This window comes from Pantherophis guttatus, chromosome 4 (genome assembly GCF_059756535.1).
Source record: "Pantherophis guttatus breed Tessera chromosome 4, ASM5975653v1, whole genome shotgun sequence".
NCBI classification, from domain to species: domain Eukaryota; kingdom Metazoa; phylum Chordata; class Lepidosauria; order Squamata; family Colubridae; genus Pantherophis; species Pantherophis guttatus.
The window spans coordinates 110,157,172-110,180,319 of NC_142066.1; the positions used below are offsets into that span (position 1 = coordinate 110,157,172).

Genomic DNA, 23,148 nt, shown 5'->3' on the forward strand with positions numbered 1-23,148 from the left:
AATTTAACATTAAACCTACTAATAATATATAAGAACTGCTATTTCTAGAATGTAGAAATATTAAGCATTAAAATTCAGTTTCAAAGCATTCTAAAGTAAAGGCAAGATAAGACCAGACTAATTCCAACTCTTCCAGTTGCTAGACAAGTCCTGCTTCAAAATGCAATTAACTTGCCCATCACCTCAGGTCATGAAGGGAATGTGATGAGACACGCTCATGATTTTGTGAGAATTTCTGCTCTTATTTGTGGGATTATAGCAGCTTTGTACTATCCAACCACCAATTCTAAGTTGTCTTGTCAAACCAGTATTATGGTTTTCAGATCTACAAGTTCACAAAGTGCTCAGTCACAGCTAAAACTGGATTCTTACACATTCATGAAGATGTCTCATCACATTCCCTTTTTGAATTACCATTGAACTATCTTAGCCTGCAAACAGTAGATCATTACTAAGCGAGCTGCCTCCAACTAAATATGGATCAAGTGCATAATGGTAACTGCTGAATTTATAATGCAAGTCCTACTGAAACAAAATCATAGAATCATAGACTTGGAAGGGATCACTCAGGCCATTGGGTCCAACCAACAGCTGTTTGGGAATTCAAATTAAAAAATCCATATTAGATGGCGGTTAAGCTCTGAATATATTCAGTTCATTTGGTATGATCCAAGAAAATTATAAAAATATATCAAATGCTGCAGCTTAAAAAATATATAATGGTTACAAGACAAGCCTGAAACAGTTAATAATGTAAAGGATTTTTCTGATCAAAACCACAGTATTCTGTATCTTTATTGATTTGAACCTATTCAAGATATCATGGATCAAGAAAATTTCCCAAAGGATTTGCCTCACCCAGAATCTAAGGCAATGAAGGCTTCAATGGGCCCAAAAAGAAATGCAACCCATATCCAAAGACTCATTTGAATGAGTGTTTAGATATTTGTGTTGCATATACAAATTTATATTCTGAATTTTCTATTTTCTAGTGTTAAATAAGACAACTTCTTTATCTATTTGTTAGGGCCAAGTTAGTTGAGGGATTGCCTATCCATAATTCTTTCCTATCCAGTAAGATTGGACAGAGTTGGTGCATGTAGAATTTTTCAATCAAAGAATGCCATCTAGCAGGACTCAGAAGACATGCCTTTTTTGTCACAGTATCTGCCATCTGATAATGATATCCACCCAGAGATCTATCGCACTTCCATGCTGATGGGGAAAAAATTAAGCCTCGTCCAGGCCTTGAGTCAGACGTTTATGGCATCCTGTTGGTGATTTTGTTGTTATTAGAAAAATATGTTGCATTGAACTGCCTTTTTATTGTTTTTCCATTATTTTTTATGTAGGTCACCCAGAATCATTTTGGAATCAGGCAGACACTAAATCTCCTGAATAATTTTTTATATATTCAGATTGAGAATATATGTAAAATAGATTATATGAATTTATTTTACAATGCCCAGATTGCACTATGTGACTCTCACTGGTTTACAATAAATAAAAATAAGGATATCGATCATTTCAAATTTAGCAATAAATATAGAACAATCATATGGCAGCTCTCTGTAATATGTCAATAAAAATTTTATTTATTCAATTCCTATAGTTGTCCATCTCAATGACTATGGGAGGCTTATAATTAAAAAATACAATTAAAATAAAAACATTTTAAAACAATAAAAATATTCAAATTGGACAAACCAACAGAAGAATAAATGCACGCATTGAAGAACACAAGAACTCAGTCAGAAAAGAGGAACCGACTTCTTCCCTGGTCCAACACCTCAAAGCCACAGGACATGATATTGACTTTAAAAAGACCAGAACTATCACCAAAACTGAACACTTTAACAACAGAATAATCAGAGAAGCCATCGAGATAGAAAAACGTCCACACAGCATGAATAAACGAGATGATACCTCCTGCCTACCAGCCATTTGGAAACCCGCCCTTATTGACAAACGAGTCCCTAACACAAAGAATGACACCAAACCCACACTCACGAGAGCCACACAGGATGTAACCACCACACATGCACGCAGAAAGCAGACTCAAACCCACACTGATGATGAGGCACGACCACGGACCAGAAGCCAGACCACAGCTGCATCATTAGCCCCTTTAAACCCCCCCAATCCATACATGAAGCAGACTGACACCCACCATGAAGCGGTGGCACGGCCACGAACACGAAGCCAAACAACAGCAACACAGCTCACCAGTTCAAATCCCCCTGCTACTCAGACTAACGCGAGCACAACCAAGCCCCTACCTAAACAGAACACACACCCAGCCAATCGGAGCACAGCCAAACCCCCAACCAATCAGAACACACCTCCACCCAATCAGAACACAGCCAAGCTCCCACTCAATCACTTCACACCCCCACTGGCAGTTAAAAGGAAGAAACAGCTGCGATCACATACATTGCTCCTAGAAGCACGAAGCCAAAAACACCAGCCTGAAGATGACGAATGAGACTTCGTCAAAAGGTTGCCAAGACACCTCCAATTTTACGCGGGAGAAAACCCGAATAACCAAAGACATATATGTATATGTATATGTATATATATAATGCTGCACTTCAATGGCTAGATGGCCTAGGCATTGATATTTGAACATAGATCTTTTTAATATTTATATTTTATTGGGTTCTATTAATCTAGTTGAAATGTTCATTTATATTGCTAGACCGATTGTGTTAGCGTATTTACCAATCTCCCATTAAACTTTAATGGTTGTTAGTCTCAAAGGTTACTAATAAAATGAGGTGAAGAGCTACAATACAAAATTCTAAGGCAGATTATTCAGCGTATTTAACTCGAGCTTTAAATATGTTTATCAGAAAATATCAGCAAGATTTTATTTCTATAAGTATTTTCAAAAAATCTAACAGCACTGCGTATCCAGGAGCAACAAAGCAATTTTAATTTAGGCACTGCTAACCTAAATTAAGAAAGAACGACCGTGGCCTGAACCAGGAACTTCGGAACTGAAGAAGAATTTCCTCTTTCTGTTTCTCTTTTAACTCAGCAACGTAGCCTCGATTCCCTGAAATCCTCATTCCGAAAAAGAGTTCTCCCGTTGCCACCCGCGGTGATGTAGAACCGCCCTCAGAATGGCTTTTTCGGGATTGGTGGAAGATGAGATCTGAGCGGCTGTCATTTGATTATAATTGGCTGATGGCGGCTTGGCGGGGTGGGGAGAGGAGAGAAGAAATGGAGCATTTGGAGGTTGCGGTAGCTATGCCGGACGGGGGCAGTGCAGTTATTGTCTGAAGATAGGGCCTTTCCGCGGGCGGACAATCGCTCGGAGGTTTGCCAGGCCGTTTTTTAATTCGGGCTCTTGGCAGTTTGGATTCTACTTCGAAGAAAAAAGGTGGCCCACACCTCCGCGGTTACGCACAAGACTCCAAGCTGGCCTATCTGCTACGCCGCCGCCCAACGTTGGTGTCAGGAGCGTCATCGGAGCAGACTTCCCCTCCCCCATCTGCGGCGTTCTCTGGGCCCTCGCGTGCTGATTTCTACTCGTTTTTTATTTATCGGTATTTAAAAGAAAAAGCTCTGTCTCAAATATGAAATAAATACTTGTGATCTGAAACCCGGAGTAGAGAAACAGGAAGAACTAGAGCTGTTGCGCGCGCGCTCTATATAGCCTCTGAGGGGAATTGTATAGGGGCGCGTGCACAGTGAAACGTGTGTGGGTGGGGGGTGTTCTGTGGTAGCTCACGCCGCTTAGGTGCGCGCGTGCCTCGGAGCTAAGTTAGGGGCTGTGGGGGAAGGGGTGGGCGCACGTTCGCATAAGAGGGAGCCTTGGGTTCCGTCTCTCTCTCTCTCTCTCTCTCTCTCTCTCTCTCTCTCTCTCTCTGTGTGTGTGTGTGTGTGTGTGTGTGTGTGTGTGTAGGCGCGCGCGCGAGTTGGGTGGGAAGAATCTTTCTCTGTGGATCGGGAACACCTTCTCCCGCCCCCCGAAATTGCGGTGCAGGAAACGAGGGTGTGAGTGTAGCTGTAGCCCAAGTCTGGTCTGGGTGGCTTCCCCCCCTCTCCCTTCCATCGCCCCCTTTTTAGGCCTTTATATTTATAACTATTTATACTGAAACGACTATAAAATAATGGCAAAATCAGGAGGTGGAGGTGGTGGCGGCGGCGGCGGCGGCAATGGCAGTGGAGGAACCGCTGGCGGCGGCGGCAGCGGGGCTCTAACCTGGGTGGTAAGTTGCCTGGCATTTTCTTCCTATTTCTTTCTCCCTTTCCCGCTGTTGATGCTTTCCTAACAGGTCCAGACCAAAACGAGAGGTGGAAGGCCCCAAGGGAATAATGGAGGAGCAAAGATGCTTATTAGGATGGAGATGCGGGAAGGCAATACGCGGAACTGGGGCGGGGGACTGTTATTCCCGGCCCAAGAAAAGGATGGAGGCAATGGGAATCGTGGATTTGATGGCATGGGGAGGCTGACATGTTTGGTCTGGGCCTGCAGGATTTGCTACTTCAGGGAGGATTCATCCACTTATTTAGCAGAGGGCCTTGCTATTCGTATTCATGCCATTAAATTATACCTCTCTCACTGAATTGCTCCTTTGAGAAGAGCTATTTGCCTCTTCCTAGTTTCTGAGACTGTAAAGCTGTTAGATTTGTTTAGATTTAGACCAAGGAGGAAGCTTTCTGAACAATAATTTCACCTGTATGAAAATCAATCCAGTTTTTGTTGTTCTACACCTACATGTGTTTTTAAGTTTTCTCCATATCTCCAGTCGCAAAATAATAAAATCGTGAAATGATAGTCTTTTCAATCTTAGAGTAGAATAGAATTAGAGTTAGTTGGGCGAGAGTATTTAAGGTGCAATATAAGAGAAAATTAGACAGTGAGCTGTTCTTTTAGGCTAATTAAGAGTAATCATTTTTTCTTGAAAGATTGTGGGGCTGGCAAAGAGACAATAGAATGGATACTGTAATTTCTTTAGCCTATTACTAACTTCTATTTCTCTTGTTCCACAGAAAGTTCAAACAGGGTCACTTCCTTATTGTAACTGACCATTTAAAAAGGCAGCATAGCACAACAGTAGCAAAGCAGTTTATGTGTTTATCAAATGGGCTTGCTGCTATTCTACAGATGCATGAACAAATAGAATGTTAGAGCTTGAAGGGGTACTGGAAAAAAATCTTTAAAATCTACTTTTCATGTTAATGTTGCTGTTTCTTTGTAAAACTAATAAAGTCACATGTCTTTTTTGTGTTGAAGAATGTTTTTTTACAGAAGCAGCTCCATCTTAAAAGTAAAGGATACTGAAACTACAGTCTTATAAATTAAGATTCTGTCAGCATTGGACTGATAGAAAAATAATGTATTACCTACAAAGTTCATTCTTTTGCTTTTCATACAAAAGTGATTTACATTTGCAAAGTTCAGAAGGGGCAATAAAATGGATTGTATAAATGGGCCTGTAACTTGGCAAGTGCTTCAACCTGTTGTATCTTATGACAGTAAAGGCCATCTTCTCATAAGCAAACCAATAAGCAAACCAGTTTTTTAAAATAACAGATTACAGACATGTTGTAGGTTAAGTTGCAAGTGAATGTTTCCAGCTTACTTTTCAGAGTAGCAATGATCCAGAAGTATTTCTTTTGATGGTTTTCTTAATTGTCTTCTTTAAGAGATATATAAAAATGGTTATTTTAAGTATAGATAGGGATGTCCAACTCAGGGCCCCAGGCTGCATGTGGCTCTCGACAGCTAGTAATGCAGCCTCACAGGATCATGAACTTTTAATGTTATTATCTGATTTATATACAATTATATATTTTAGATGTGACCAAGGCAATTCCTCTTTAGTCAGCGTAGCCCAGGCAAGCCAAAAGTTTAAACATACGTAATAATTCTTGTTGAATAACTATTCATTCAGCAACCATTGGAAGTTGTGACAGTGTTGAAGGATCAGGATTTATGATCGCTCTTTGTAGTTGGGGCCATCACAATGTCCCTGAGATCATGTGATTGCAGTTATTACTTGGTAGTCACCTTATAGTTACACTGTTGCATTTCCTCTTAGTCATGTGATCACTACTTATAACCTTTTACAACTTGCAAACTTCAGTGCCATCTTCCAACAAGCAAACTCAATGGAAAAGCCAGCAAGGCATCACAAATGGTGATCACATGACTTCACAGGATTTGTCTTAACAGTGGCAACTGAGACTGCAACAACTGTAATTTAAGTTAGTGCAGTCACATGGCATTGCTCTTTACAACTGTGTTGCTTAGCAACGAAGTTGCCAATCCAATTACCATTATTAAGTAAGAACTACCTGTATACTGTTTGAGATGGTACAGTATGTAAATGTAAGATTTTCTTGCATGTTCTAAAAACTATCTGAACAAAACATTTAGAATAGATATTCTGGCCAGATTTATTTATTTCTTTAATCAAATTTATTTCTGTCTGGAATTGTAGACTCAGCAAGTCACAAAAAGATAATGACATCATAAGTAATAATGTATTACCTACAAATCACAAAAACTACTTACTACCAACATTAACTAGCCTAGACAAGGCCTCCAGCTGTTTTTGGAAGGTGGATAATGTTGCAGCCAATCAAATTTCAGCAATGAAATGTTTTATTATTAAACAACTAGGCATGAAATATGCACACATATATCAATTCCTTTGTGAAATAAACAAGGAACCACAGATAATTATAGTCTCCGATTATTTCTAAACAAGTATAGATTGACATTCCCTTACTTACAAACAAGTTATATTCCACAGATAATTATAGTCTCCGATTATTTTTAAACAAGTATAGATTGACATTCCCTTACTTAAAAACAAGTTATAATCCAGGGGATTATTAGTAAATCCATTTTGTTCATAAGTCCAAACAAACATAAAAATCACTCTTTTGCTTAATTTCAGGCATGCACAGTTACTATAGCACACACCTCTAAACAGTGAACAGTATTTATGCACACCAGCAGATAGCATGCAAGTGAAGTTTTGAGAAGATGGGAAAGGGTTACTTTATGGTATATCTTCTCTGGTAACTTCTAGGTTGGAATTATGGACAGATTTGTTAGTATTGGCAAAAGTTCGTATTTCGAATATTATCCACAATGGCTTCCAAACAAGCAATACATGACAGTCATGATTTAAAATTGGCTTTCTTTGTATTATATAGATAATAATGTGAAATCACAATTGCCAGTTCTTTAGCCAGTTGGCCTTCATACACATTAAGTTTTTCTCAAGAATCTAGGATTCATAATTTGTTGACATAGTATATGTGTGGATCCAAGCACTGTGAAATTGATGGATGGCATTTTATTGTTATTACTATTATTTGGAAGCCATTAATCTTAGTTCTCTTTTCAGTCATAAAATGTTATTAGCTTACTAGCTACTGCATTGCTAACTTTGACTTCTCAATCTTACGTGCCTTCTAGAGTTGTGAACTTCATAGTCATTAACAATGGCTTAACAATGACTAAGAATTCAGGCAACTGAAACTTGCAAATCTGGAAGATAATAAGGTTGGGGAAGGTTAATATAAGCAAATAATCTTATTAGAATTAAGTTATTTTAAAAGCAATCAATTAACATTTTGATTCTTTGGTATTTCTATAAAATAAAATTGTGATTTTGCATATAATGAAAAATAAAACAGCTAATAAAAACGTAAATTCAAGCACTTCATAGCTTATAGCAGCTAAATAAAAATCAATCACAGATGTGTATATGCCTTGATAAATATTAGCTTTTAAAAAATACAACAAATTATGAATATATAGGACTTTGGATATAATCCCAAACCTTTTCCTAAAATAATCCCAAAACAATAGACAAAGTCTCCTATATCTGACATTTGGATAATTTATGTAAATTGCATCTTTTATGCCAATTTTTGTCACTATGTCTAAGCAAATGATGTAAATTGATACAAAATAGTGAAAAAATATATTATTTGTCTAAATATAAATAAAAAGTTGATGGGAATGACACAAATGATTAATTTATGGATTTAACAGACATTTTAATAATATGCATTACTTCGTAAATGCTCCATTAAACCATGGATTTAACTTCATTGCTTTTTATAATAATGGTAAACATAAATAGTCTGAAATTGCAAAAAAAAAAAAAAAACCCAATAGGAACGTATGTGAAAACATTCATTTCGTGGTTTCCAAAAACCTTTAATTAATCTTCTTAGTCTTCATTCATATTTATTTGCTAATAAATTATTTCTGTCTTTATTTTCCACTACATCCTCAGCAACCAGGTTATCCCTTGAATTTTCTACCCCTGTACCTGAATTTTATAGGAATCGTAATTTTGAATTTTGAATAAAACAAATGATAATTTTATTTGCATATTTTGAAAATAACCTTTTTATTATGAGTAAAATATAACTTGTAGCATTACTTCTGGATAATTCCTGTAAATAACAGTTTTGATTTCTGTAAAAACACATTGTGTTTACTGATTAAAAGTATATTGACCCTAGATAATTTAATGCACAAGTAATTTCTTGTGTGTATTTGGTTATAGCTACATTCTGATCCAAAATATCCTTTCTGAATAAATTGCAGAAAGTCCTTAAATTGATACTTTTAAAGTTTAAATTGAAAGATTTCCAAAAATCTTATCAGCCGGTGTTTATTTGACTTAATATATGATTTAATGATCTATATTTTGAAAGGATAGCATTCATTTTTATATCTTCATAAAATTGTCACTAGCAATCTATCTGAGGAAATTGATGGGAAATTGTCACTCTTAATAATATATAGTCCTTAAGTATCTAAATATTAATTTTCAGAAAGGAAAAACTCCTTCAATTCCAAAAATCTGAAACTATGCATGTATAAAACTATATTGTGCCCTACTCCGAATCTAGAAATTATAATTTATATGCCAACAATATCCATTAAATTTTCTGTCAGTTTGATTAAGATAAGCTGCATACAGAATACAGAATCAGTGAATATTAATGTAAACACGATTTTGATCCATTTTGCCTCCCATCAAAATTAAATGTTATAGTGACTTTTTCCTATCAAATCTTACCTTTGTTGATTTGAGCAAGAAAATTTTTTAAAAATGTGATTCAGAGTATGCATAGATAAATGTAAAATATTTGTTGGGAATACCTTAAACCAAGCCTTTTTTCCCCCAAGTTTACATGGTCATTCCAGAGGACAGATGTGCAAAGGAAATGATGTGTCTGTGTTAAGATATTCATGTCAGGAGCTATGTGTACATGTTTCAAAACAGATAAGAGGTGGCCTAATAAGTAATTAATGTCCATTTACTAAAAAAGCATTTACAAAGCTAGGAAAACAATCTGCTAGGAAAGAGCATAACACATATAATTACATAACAATATATCTTAAATCTTATAAAGATATATTTGAAATAAGTTGAATGATTTAAAAATTAATAGGAACTTAAAATGGTGTACTTCAAGAAGTGAGTTTGCATCCTAACACATTTTTTATTTCAAGAAATGAGGTGAGATGGTCCAACATATCTGAAGAAGTGAGTTTGTATATGAGTGAAGAAGTACTTGAATGAAAGTTTTAGTAAGAAAGGTAACTTCTTGGAGCCTATATGTCCCATTCTGTGGATGGCTTTAAAGCAGGCTAGGCAAGCTGTTTTTTTGTTTTTTTTTGGCTAGTACTTTTAGGCTAATTTACAATTTTGTGAGCATGTTGCATGTCCTCACAGAATGCCTGCAATAAAGATCGTGCATGTTTTTCATGGATGTGTTAAGTTACAAAATATCCATCTATGGTTGATAACAGATAGTTAACTGTCAAGTTTGTTTTCTAACTTGCTTCCCCATTTCCAAATATTCTTTGAATCATTCCAGCTTCCTTTTATATTTTATAACTAAATGAGGACCCTTCCAGAAAAAGCAGGGTTTTTTTTTTAAAGAATACCACTGATATTTCAAGTTATTATGTGCCAAGCGTTTTAAGTGTTATTTCCATTCTATAAAAAGTATAGTATTATCTTCAAGAAAGCTGAATATAGCTTTATAATAATCAATGTTAACATGAATAATTTTGGTTAAAACCACTGTTTCCTGAAAAAAAATAATTGCTTTTCAGAATTGCTGCTAATATGTTTCAAGTAAAATCTAATTGTATATTGGGACCGACAGTATTTTTTTTTTTTATTGCAAAAGTTTTACAATTACATTTTCACCCCTTTTCCCCCCCGCCTCCCCCCCAAACTTCCCAACCTCCCTAACCCTCCCCTCCCCCCAGACTTCCCTATAATATATTCATACTCATAAAAAACCTTAATATAACACTTATATGTAAACTTGAACCCCTCCCTCCCCTGTGTAATTTTTCTCTTTACCTCATTACATTAAAATATTTCCACTACATTACATTATTTTCAAATAAAAGCTATTTGATACTTTCTAGTTTGATATTTGTTCTGAACATATTCTATCCACCTTTTCCATTCCCACTCATAAGTCTCTTGTGAACAGTCTTTTAAATATGCTGAAATCTTCGCCATCTCTGCAAAACTGGCCATCTTCAAAGTCCATTCCTCAATAGTGGGCAAAGCTTCATTCTTCCAATATTTACCTATCAACAATCTTGCTGCTGTTATCATATACAATATCAATTTTGTTTCACCCAATGTAAAACCCTTAACTATACCCAATAAAAACAGTTGTGGAGAAAATTGAATTTTTTTCTTCAAAACATTCTGCATGACCCACCAAATTTTTATCCAAAAAGCTTTAACTTTCCTACAGGTCCACCAAACATGATAATACGTAGCATCCAAACATTCACATCTCCAACATTTTGGCTGAACATTAGGGTACATACATGACAACTTTTTGGGATCTAAATGCCATCTATAAAACATTTTGTAGAAATTTTCCCTCAGATTCTGCGACTGTGTAAATTTAACATTCTGAACCCAAATTTTTTCCCATGTTTCCAGCATCACTGGTTCTTCAAAATTCTGTGCCCACTTAATCATACAGTCTTTAACTAATTCAGTTTCTGAATCTCTTTCTAGCAAAACATTATAAAGCCTTTTGATATGCATTGGACCTTTCTCTCTTATATGTCTAACCAATTCTTCCTCATGCAACATAATACCAGTTTTTTGGTCCTCTTTCCATCTCAATTGTAATTGATTATACTGTAACCAAGTTAAATTAATCCCTTCGTCCAACAGTGTCTGCAATGTCTTCAGCTGCCATCTGCCCGCATCTGTAAAAAGAACCTCTTTATATAACACCCCCCCCCCCGAGTGACATTATATTTGTATTCCACAAAGTATGACCAAGATCCAGCCATAGCGGTATTTTATAATCCCATTTGAGTCGGTGCTTCTTCCAAACTCTCATCAAAGAATCTCTAAGTATATGACTTTTAAATACTTTATCTACTTTGTCGTCGTAAAATAAGTAAGCATGCCATCCAAATTCAAGATCAAAACTTTCTGCGTTCAATATTCCAGTCTTTTTCCTTCCAAACCAATCGCTTGCTTGAGTCAAAGCTGCTGCTTCATAGTATAACTGTAGGTTTGGAAGTTTAAGACCTCCTCTTTCTGGAACATCTTGCATAATTTTCAATTTCACTCTCGGCTTCTTCTCGTTCCAGACAAACTTATTCACTCCAGATTGCCAAACTTTCAATTGTTTATCACTTTTAAGCACCGGAATCATTTGAAACAAAAAAAGAAATCTTGGCAAAATATTCATCTTAATTGCTGCTATTCTTCCAAGTAGAGACAGCTGCAGTTTTTTCCAAGTCTCCATATCTTTCTGCACCTCTCGCCACAACACCTCATAGTTATTTTGAAACAATTTCATATTTGATTCTGCAACCTGAACTCCTAGATATTTTACCTTAGGTACAGTCTCAAAACCTGCCCTCCTTTCAAGCTCATGTTTACGATCTTGTGTCATATTTTTAGCTATCATTTTAGTCTTTTTTGGATTCAATCTAAAACCTGAAACTTTACCATAGTCTTGTATAATGTCCTTCATCAAGATTATTGATTCCATTGGTTGTGATAGGGTAACAACCAGATCATCTGCAAATGCCTTTATTCTGTAATCCTCTTGCCTAATCTTTATACCTCTCAAGATATTAGAGTCCCGTATTGTATTTAGCAAGACTTCTAGTGTTAAAATAAATAAAAGTGGGGACAACGGACATCCCTGTCTTGTTCCTTTTTCAATTTTAAACTCTGTTGTCAGACTTCCATTAATAATGATCTGTGCCTTTTGCTCTTGATAAATTGCCGAAATCGCCTGTATAAATTGATCCCCAAAGTCCATCTTTTTCAAAGTCTTTAATAGAAAATTCCAATCCACTCTGTCAAAGGCCTTCTCTGCATCCAAGAAGACCAGCACTGCAGGGATCTGTTTATTCTTCTCAAGATATTCCAATAAATCTATTACTTGCCTTACATTGTCCTTCATATATCTGCCCTCGATAAATCCCGCTTGATCATCATGAATCACCTTCTGAATTACTGGCATCAACCTGTTGGCTAGTACTTTCGCAAAAATTTTATAATCTGTGTTCAAAAGAGATATTGGTCTATAGTTCTCTGGTTTTTTAGGACCAATTTGTTCTTTTGGTATCAAAGATATGTAAGCTGTTGTCCATGATGGGGGTATTTTACCCCCTTGCTGAATATTGCAAAATAAATCTCTAAGTTGTTCCACCATTTCAGCTTGCAAAGTTTTGTAATACACTGCAGTCAAGTCATCCGTGCCAGGAGCTTAGGCTGTTTTTAACTGTTTAATTGCTACTATTATCTCCTCCTCTGTTATGGGATAATTCATTCTTTCCTTTTGTTGATCCGTAATTTTTGTAACTCTTTTATCGTTTAAATATTTTTCTATAAGTCCATTCTGCACCTCCTCTTTAGCATATAATTTAATATAATAGTCCACAAAAGCTTCTTTAATTAATTTTTGTTGAAAAATTTCTTTCCCTCCAATATCAATACTATCAATAGTCCGTATACTTTGTTTTTTCCTCAGTGTGTAAGCCAACCATCTGCCCGGTTTATTAGCGTTACAAAATGTATTATGCTTCGCATATTGTAAGTTTGTTGCAACTTGTTCCGCCATAAGCATTTGAAATTGGTCTTTCAAAAGTTTTATAGCACTACGTATTCTTTCATCTGTTGGATTTTTAATAAGTAACTGTTCTTTTTTCTTTATTTCTATTTCCAATTCAGATCTTTTCTTTTGTCGGAACAGTCTATGTTTAGAGTTCATGTAGATAAGTACCCCTCTCATATAGGCTTTACTTGCATCCCACACAATTTCAATTGGGGTACCTTTATTCAAATTTATTTCAAAAAATTCTTTCAAATGCTTTTTAAGTTCTGTTGTATTTTTTTCATATCTAAACAAATTCTCATTTAATCTCCAAGAACGTCTCTCAACCTTGTCCATCTCAATTTCTATCCATACTGGGCTATGGTCAGTCAAAGTTCTTGGAAAAATCTTTGTTCTTTTTGTCTTAACAAGTAAATCATCTGTCAACAAAATAAAGTCAATCCTAGAGAAGGATCTGTGTCTGTCAGAATAAAAAGTATAGTCCAATTCTTTTGAATTATGTATTCTCCAAACATCTTTTAGTTCCATATCTTCTTTCATGTCAAAAAAGGTCTGTGGTAATCTGATTCTAGACTTTGCCAAACTCTTTTTATCTAATTTAGAATCAATTACTCCATTCCAGTCTCCCATAATTAAAATAGATCTGTAATCCCATTGCAATATTTTAGTATGTAACATCTTATAGAAATAGTCCTGTTGTTGATTGGGAGCATAAATCCCAATCAGAAGAATTTGGCCATTTGCGGTAGACAATTCAATTGCTACAAACCTACCATCTTCATCTGTTTCTATAACTTTAGCTGTTAACTTTTTATTTACATAAATTACCACTCCATTCTTTTTTTGCGAAGTTGAAGATATAAAATGTGTTCCTAGTTTGGAGTTTATCAAATATTTTTGATCTTGAGTTGTGATATGCGTTTCTTGTAAACAAATTATATCATTATTAAATTGTTTCAAATATGTAAATAATTTCTCTCTTTTCTGTGCTGAATTCAACCCATTAACATTCCAGGATAAACACCTAAACGTCATCAGCCTCTTTCTGGAGCAAAGAACAAAATAATTGAAGATCATCCAAAATCTTCGATCTCGCTCCTCCCATAACTCCAATCTCTTGTGCAGTACTCTTATCTGCCTCCTTGTCTTGTCTTTCCTGTTGTTGTTGTTGCTTTTGTTTAAGTAACTTAGCTTGAGCTCGAGTTATACGTTGATCCTTAACTTCAGTCATCCGAACCGGGTCCAAGATTGGAGAAGATTCCAGCAAGGGCTCATCCAGAAAACCTCCTTCTGCACCTTGCACTTCTTCTAATTCCTGCTTAGACTGTTCTTGCAGTTCTCGTTGAGGTTGCTTCTCTTCACTCTCTTTAATCTCCAAAACTGTAGATGTACGTGGAGATGGTGTTCTTTCCTTAAGAATAGTAGTGTAGAAGTGCTGTGCCTTCTCCACGGTATTCAAACGATATCTTTCTCCCTTGTATCTGAAAATTATGCCAACTGATGCGTCCCACCGGAAAGATATCTGTAAATTTTGCAATTCCTTAACAAGAAAGCCAAATTCTTTTCTAGCTTTCAGCATTTTAGGAGGTAATTCTTTATAAATTCCAATTCGTGAACCCCCCACTTGTACAGAAGTGTAAAAGGATTTTTGCAGGATATCGTTTCTTATTTCTCTATCTGTAAAATATATGACTACGACTCTAGGTAATTGTCTTTGTCTGGCCACCCAAGAGTTCACTCTGTAAATTTTGTCTATTTTGTGAAAAACCACATCTGGATTAACTTGTAAAATCTTAGCCAGGGCCTTAGAGCAAACTTGTCTCAAATCCTGTCTTTCCTCCTCTCGAATTCCTCGAAGCCGTATAGCAAACTCCATTGCCCTGAATTGTATCATGACAATCTCGTCTTCAACTCTCTGCATTTTATTGTCAACATCAGCAATTTTATAATCATTGTCTTTCATCTTAACATTAACTTCTGATTTAAATTCTTCAACTTTAAAATCAACTTTCCCAATAAATTCTGCCAGGCCAGATGCCACTTCTGATATTTTTTTGGTCACCTTGTTTTGATTCTGTTTCACCATATCTTTAACTTCATTAATTTCCTGCATAAATTCCTGGTGTGATTTTTGAAGTTTATCATCTATCCCCTGATGTGATTTTTGAAGTTTATCATCTATCTCCTGTTGAGATTTTTGAAATTTATCATCCAAAGTTTTAGAAATAAATTCTTTTAAATCTCCCACATCAAATTCTTTTTTCTGAGTCTGTAACTGTTGAGCAGGGGGAAGCTGCGTTTCATGTTTGTGTGTGGGGGGTCCCCCCCCTGTTGCCTTCCCTTCCTGCTTCTTTGAAGTCATTCTGCCACGTAGGCTAGTTTTTCTGAAGAGGGAAGTTCCTTTTCCTTTCCCTCCTGGACAAAGACTTCTAAAAAAGTCCCCCAGATTTAATCAAATAAAACTGAAGTAAAACAAAGTCAAATTTTTAGAAAAAGAAATTTTTCCTTTAGATAAAGCAACTTTGTAGCAGCTCTGTAACTTTATAGCAAAGCAGGAAGGCTTCACAAATCCACTTTCACTAGCTCGTTAACTCAAATGCTGGGCGCCATATTTTTTCAAATCACTTTCACTCACTCACTTTCTCTTTTGATTTAAAAAGTCAACAAAGCACTAATACTTGCAATTTTCAAGTTTCTGGATTCAAGTTGGTATTTCCGCTGTTTGTTAGGGTTAATTCCTTTCACTTTAAAAGTTTGCTGCTGCCGGCTTGTTCTGCTGAAGGCAGAATCGTCCCACGCCGCCCGGAGTCTCCGCAGGTTGGGAGGGAGCCGCGCCTGTTTTCTCCCCCAGAAGCAATTCCCTGGGGGGGTTACAGGGGCTCAACCTGTGCCCTGCTGTCTCTGCTCCTACAATCTTCAAGATTTCGGAGTTTTCGAGCCGCTCCTCGTTCGCGGGGCAGCTCTACAGGCGGCGGGGCTGGCGGTCTTTAAAAAAACACCGCTGTCGCCGAAGCTTGCAAACCGGAAGTCCGGTTTTAAGTGTTTTAAGTGTTATTTCCATTCTATAAAAAGTTTAGTATTATCTTCAAGAAAGCTGAATATAGCTTTATAATAATCAATGTTAACATGAATAATTTTGGTTAAAACCACTGTTTCCTGAAAAAAAATAATTGCTTTTCAGAATTGCTGCTAATATGTTTCAAGTAAAATCTAATTGTATATTGGGACCGACAGTATTTTTGAAGAGGTAGATAATTAGCGTGTTTGGGAGGCTTTTCAAAATCTCAAGCATAGTTAGATATACAGATGTCACTGATTGTGGATGGAAATAATATTTTGCCCCATTTTTACTTTTAGGAGGAATTATTCAGAAATGAATTGCAATGCATTCCAAAGATTTAATATATTGAATGTCTGGCTTATTTTGTTTTAAAAAGAAAAAAACAACCATTTAATACAAACTATGTCAGTCTTGGAAGGGGAAGCAAAAAAATTTTTTCAATTGTAGCAATTAAAATATTGAGTTATTCTAACAATTAACACTAAGCTCTAAATTCCTTTCTATTCCATTAGATAAGATAGAATAGAATAGAATAGAATTCTTTATTGGCCAAGTGTAATTGGACATATAAGGAATTTGTGACAGTCTATGACAGTTTGATTATTTAGTAATGTTTCAGTTTTTACAAGTGATGGTTTTTGTAATATAATTACTATTTTAACAATTTTAAATTAGTATTTGTTTAATAATTTTATTAAAGGTTTAAAATAGAACACTAAAAGATACAAATTAAAAAAGAAAAGAAAAAATGCAATAAAAAATAAAAAGGACTTCCTCTGATCACTAAGAAAGTGATTCCCACTCTAATCATGGCATATGTAAACAACTCCATAATCTGTTCATCTCCTCTTAACTAAGAACATAAAACCCATTCCATAATAGACAAATGAAATAAATAAATTCCTCATTCTTCAATCTAATTACCAGCAAAAGATCCAAAGATCTAAGATTTTAACATTAGTTAACATATATAAAATTCAACATTCCAGATTTCAGCAGTATAAGGCAGAAGGCAGAAAATGGTTCCAATATCCCAATGTAAACAAACATTGTTCTATAAATGAACAGGTTATGTTCCAAGAGGTCCATTTTGTTTGCAAATTCAACATGGTCAGTACAGTTCTTGCTTTACAGTATGCAAGCAGACCTGTGACCATTGTGCAAATGGAAGTCAGGAGAAGGCAGAAAAAGAAAACTGGAAAGGATTAATTTCCAGAGCATCACCTATATAACAGTTCTAGAAACTGTTCCTACGTTTTTTCCAACTTCAGAATCTTCTAGAGTTGGATATTTGAACAGAATAGAGCTGAAAGGGACATTGGAGATTTTATAGTCCCTTCTCAAACAGGAGACCCTACACCATTTCAGACAAGTGGCTGTCCAGTCTCTTCTTAAAAATCTCCAGTAATAAAGCATCCACAATTTCTGAAGGCAAGCTGTTCCACTGGTTAATTGTTCTCACTATTAGGAAGCTTCTCCTTGATTCCAGTTGTTTCTTTCCTTGATTAATTTCCATCCATTATTTCTTATCTTGCACTGTGGTGCTTTGGAAAGTAAGCTGACCCCTCCTCTTTTGGCTATCTTACATTTTTCTAGCTTACCAAGAAGTAGGTTTTGGACAGGTTTGTTTGTATAGACAGGTTTGCAACAAATATTTGTAATGTCTGTAAAAGAAAACCCAGGTTTGATATGACAAAGGGAGATAATTTCTCCTTTACAAAAAGACAAACTCTAATACACAATATTCCAAATAGCAGCTTTTGCCATTTGAATATATATGTCATATTCCACTCTAATCCATAGGTGCACTTCCACATTTCACAAATAATAATCCCCATATATTAATATAACAAAAGATTAACATTTAACATAACATAGAGAAATAATTTCTCCTTTAAAAAAAAACAAATTCTCCAGATTCTTCTGATTAGTTAGAAATCATACACTGATAAAGTATACACTGGATAATAAATAAAATATGATTTTAAACTGTTTGAACCTTAAACAAGCCTCATCTTCTTTATTGCACAGTTCTCTTTCTTCCTGTTTTGTGGTAAAGCTTTAGTTGTCCCTATAGTTAAACAACAAACTGGTCAGTGTAAACTGGCAAACTAAAGACAATGAAATACATGAATCCAAGGATTATTAACATAATTCCAAATGTTGTTTTACTATCTCAGAAACTATCCTCTGTAGCATTCCTCATAAATAGGATTTTAGCCATCTATGATAGTCATTTAGTGAAACTGAAGAGACTATATAAATTCCTGTGCAGATTAAAAAATAGTATTGTAGGCAACATCTCTTGACATTGCTGGACTCCTACTTTATCTTATTATTTACAATAATAAATGAATAAATTGTAAGCAAAATACCACAACTATTTTATCTCCACAAATAACTGTAAGCTCATTTAGGCCCAATTTTATCTAAAAAATTAAAATAATAGTTGCAACTCAATATTTTGTTTAGAAATATGTATGTTTGCCAAGCTACATTGAACTGGCATGATAGTTCTTCAAGTGCTAAATAAAGTAGAAAAAGGTAGCATACTTGTCTTCACATTCACCTTGGCAAAAATTTCTTAAATTCACCAGCCTTTCCTCTTTATAGTTATTTTTCAACAACATCTGTATGTCCCTCCAGATTTCAAAGGAGCCCATAGACTGAAAAAGATTATTTAAAATTATATATATATTGTAACAAGAGTAGATTAATTTTCAGATTATAGGTATTGTCGTACCAGTAAAACATTTTCCAAAGCTTTTGAGTCGGTCAAAACTAGGATTTATATTATTTTTATATGTATTACAGACACTGTTTGATAATCAAAACAATGCTTCAAAAAAAGAAGAACCTGAACACACAAATAAAAATGATTCAAAAAAGCTGTCTGTTGAGAGAGTTTATCAAAAAAAGACTCAACTTGAGCATATTCTTCTCCGTCCTGATACATACATTGGTTCAGTAGAACCTTTAACTCAGGTAATTTCCTTTTTCTATTTATTTGAAGCGTTAATATTATCACTGAATATATTAAATCTTGCTTGTATTTGGATGGTACAAATGGTAATTCGGACTTTTTTTCTATTTTTTAACATTTGTTCAGAGTTATTTGGTGAGTGAGTGGTAATATAATTAAATAAATCTCTAAAATATAATGAGCATTATTTTAAAAAATTAAGCATATTTTAAAATAATATAACATTTTTAATCATAAGAAAACTTTTTATTTACAGTTGATGTGGGTGTTTGACGAAGATGCAGGAATGAATTGTAGAGAGATCACTTTTGTTCCTGGTTTATATAAAATATTTGATGAAATTCTTGGTAAGTATTTATAACAATGATATATTAACAGCATTTCAAAATTATTCTGAAGTTGAAGAATTCAGGTATAGTTTGGCATGTTGTAGATACATTGTTATTAATAGTAAATGTGTTAACTTGTTAAAGAGATGAAAAGAAACAAAGGTATCATGTTTTCTTTCCTTTACAAATTAATTATGAATTTATTCCTAATTTATACATATATTAACATACTCATGTTATTTATCTGTGACCTAGAATTTTTTAAAAAAACATTTCTATGAAAATCCTGGTAACTAATCGTGGGAAGCTATACAATCATTGATAATTTTACAAGAGCAATTAACTCAAAAGTAATTTAATCAAAACTGCTACTAACATGGCATAACTTTGTATTACATCTTTATTTCATATTTTCTTATTACAATTTCATGTCAAATATCAGTATATGCTTTTAAAAAATATTCAGCAGGTTGATTTGAATCAGTCTGATTTACTATCAAATTCTTATATTTACAATATCCTGATAATTAATTATGAATTTTCCTAAGTATTTCAAATTAAGAGGTTGCAAGGATAATCCTTGATTTACAACCAGTCTCTTAACATTTAATGGCCATTTGAAATTATAGTGAATCTCCCAAAAATTATTTACAATTTGTTCTCAAATTTATTGGCCCTGCAGCACTCCAGTGGTCATTCAGTCTTACAACCAACTGCAGAGGCACTGCAGCCCCTTTTTGCTTATCTCCCCAATCCCCACCAAGTACCCACAGGCCTTTTCACAATGCATTGACATGTTGAGGGAGGGAAAGGCCTGCAAAGACCTGGTGGGAGGGGGGATTAGCCTGAAAGAACACAAAGTGGTCTGTGGATACCCAGTAGGGAGAGAAAAACCTACAGGGACCCAGTTGAAAAGAGGAAAAGATCTTATGATGACCAAGGATGGAGGGGGAAAAGCCTTTGGGGACCTGGAGTAGGAATCCAAGGGATGAGAAGCAGAACACAGGATGTTTCCTGCAGTTTTATCAAAAGAATTATTACATTTTCTTAGCAGGTTTCTTTACTTTTAATGAATCTTGCTTAGAAATTCAACTCTTTTCTGTATGATTATATAATAAAAGGAAAATAGATATTGAAATATCTCAATTGATAGAAGTATAGGAAATCTGTAAGATTAAAATATTTTAACTAAACACAAGATGACTTCAAAACTTTGTTAACATTTTCATCTTGGAAAACTGACATAAACGTAACATACAAGGTGCCCTTTAGTGTATGTTTTTATATAGAAAGAATAGAAAACTAATTACAAAATATAAAGTGATGATACTATTCTAAATCATTCTGTAAGAAAATCCAATTAAACTCTGGGCCTGTAACACTTTCTTGCACAATTGCTGAGATTTGTTGTAATTACCACATATAAAAGTATAGCATTTCTCTTATTTGTAATTTTTAAAAATTGTTTAATAGAAGTTATTGCTGCTAATAAATGCTTATTTATTCTAGTAAATGCAGCTGACAATAAGCAAAGAGATAAGAATATGACCTGTATCAAAATATCAATTGATCCGTAAGTATGATGTTTGTTCATTTATAATGACAACATACTATTAAAATTCTCATTGTGTTTTCTTGCTTGTACCCTCAAGCTATCTCAGACAGTGTATTATACTACAACAACTTTTGAATCAAGCTACCTAAAATAAATTAATTTAAAGTAGTCATAAAAAAATCCAGTACCCATTATTGTGGAATTGAAATTTCCATGATATTCAAATCAGTTTTATTTGCAAAATTGTGGTTATTGCAGTGTTCCCATACTTTTCTCAGTAACATAATCATGATTTCCTACACTCCTTACTACCTTCCCACAAGTAACATCACTCCCGCTCCACTGATTTTTTGCCCACCTACAGTCATTCTGTTTTTCTATTTAGGTAAGTAAATATTGGCTTATTTTTAATGTTCATTTTCCCCTACAATTATTTTTATATTTATGATATATATCTTCTTAGATTATCATGGAATTTTTTTAGCATTGGGGTTAAAAAAATACGGACACTCTAAAATTTAATGTTCATTTTGGTCAATCAGACTGTATTACTTTTCTCTCAAAGGATGATCCAATAAGTCATAAAGTTGTCTAGTGTTGTACTATTGAATATGGATAACATGATAAGCAGTATAGAAGTATTTTAAATAAATATGTATTTGGTTGTCTAAGAAAGAATTATGATTTTAAAATGAAAACAGGAATTTAACTTCATAATAAAATAATATGAATTGAATATATATAAAAAGAAAGTACTTCAATCAAAAAATTAATTTAAATATGTTTTCAAGATACACAGATTTTTCTTTTATTGTTTAAATTGTAAAGGTTGTCATGACATTTCTGAATATAAATGATAGAGTTCAAATATGCTATTTTGTTGTGCAAGGTATGTGTCACACTTTATAGATATTCATTCCCAATATCATTTTCCACTTTTTTCATTTCATGCTCTTAAATCTTCTGGATTCCAATTCATATATTTTCTAGCATAGATTTTTAGGCAATGCTGCTGTATATAAATATAATTGTGGTGTTTGCGCCTTCAAGTTGGCAATCTTGGACAATCTTTTCATCCTTTATGTTATTGATCTATTGACATGGATGAGTATTCGTTGGATAGCACACCAAGAAAAATATTAATTGTATGTTTTAGATCAAGATCAGGATTTAATCACTGCACACTACATTAATGTGTAGTACAATGATACAAAACAAGCTGAGGTGTGTGACAAAGATTTCCTAATACTAAGACAATAGAGAGATTTGCATCTGTAAAATATTTGAATATATTATCAGGGATTATAGCACAAGTAAAAGATTTTTTAAATTCCCATTTTTCAATTTTCAATTTTTTTATCTACAAGGAGGAGTTATCATGTTCATCTGTCTGTTGTGGAATCCCACTGCATTGAAGAAGATTCTGCGTAGTTGTAGAACATATGTGGGGATTGGAAAGGCTTGTAACCTTAATATTGCTTTAAGTAAAATATAGTCTAAAATACAGGCAAGATTCTAATTTGAAGATTGCAACTGCAGCCACCACTTCTCTCAGCATTGGAGAAAAGATATGCACTGTGTGGTGTTCTACCAGCGATATCATTGTTATGTTTGTCTTGCATGTTTGTTATGTTTGTCTTGCATGCTATCTTAATTTGTCTTGCATGTTTGTTATGTTTGTCTTGCATGTTATCTTAATTGCTCTACCACACCGTAAGATATTAGTAGCTGCAGTGACTTACTGCTAATCGGGTAACTTGTGAATTTGTAAATAGATAAATATTTACATCTATATATAGATATGACAGACTGAAACATTTGTATTACATTGTTTTAAAGGCAGCTGTACTTTCTGCGTTAAAATATTTACTGTTTTCATTTACAGCGAGTCAAATATTATAAGTATTTGGAATAATGGAAAAGGTATTCCTGTTGTGGAACATAAAGTGGAAAAGATGTATGTTCCTGCCTTAATTTTTGGACAGCTATTAACGTCCAGTAATTATGATGATGATGAAAAAAAAGTTACAGGTAAATATACTAATACAGCATAACCCAAATGATAATTTTTGAGTAGTAATAACAATTTCATTGCATT

At 34.4% G+C, this 23,148-nt stretch overlaps 1 protein-coding gene across 1 annotated transcript in view; it reads left to right on the forward strand.

The window, feature by feature from the left end:
* Positions 1-3,167: 3,167 nt before the first annotated feature.
* TOP2B (DNA topoisomerase II beta) overlaps positions 3,168-23,148 on the forward strand; it is an 88,541-nt gene continuing 68,560 nt past the window's right edge. Inside the window, exons 1-5 of the mRNA XM_034403978.3 lie at positions 3,168-4,217; positions 18,998-19,168; positions 19,423-19,513; positions 21,005-21,068; positions 22,936-23,081. Of these exons, the coding sequence (XP_034259869.2) occupies positions 4,119-4,217; positions 18,998-19,168; positions 19,423-19,513; positions 21,005-21,068; positions 22,936-23,081 (571 nt within the window). The 5' untranslated portion in view covers positions 3,168-4,118. The remainder of the gene's footprint in view (positions 4,218-18,997; positions 19,169-19,422; positions 19,514-21,004; positions 21,069-22,935; positions 23,082-23,148) is intronic.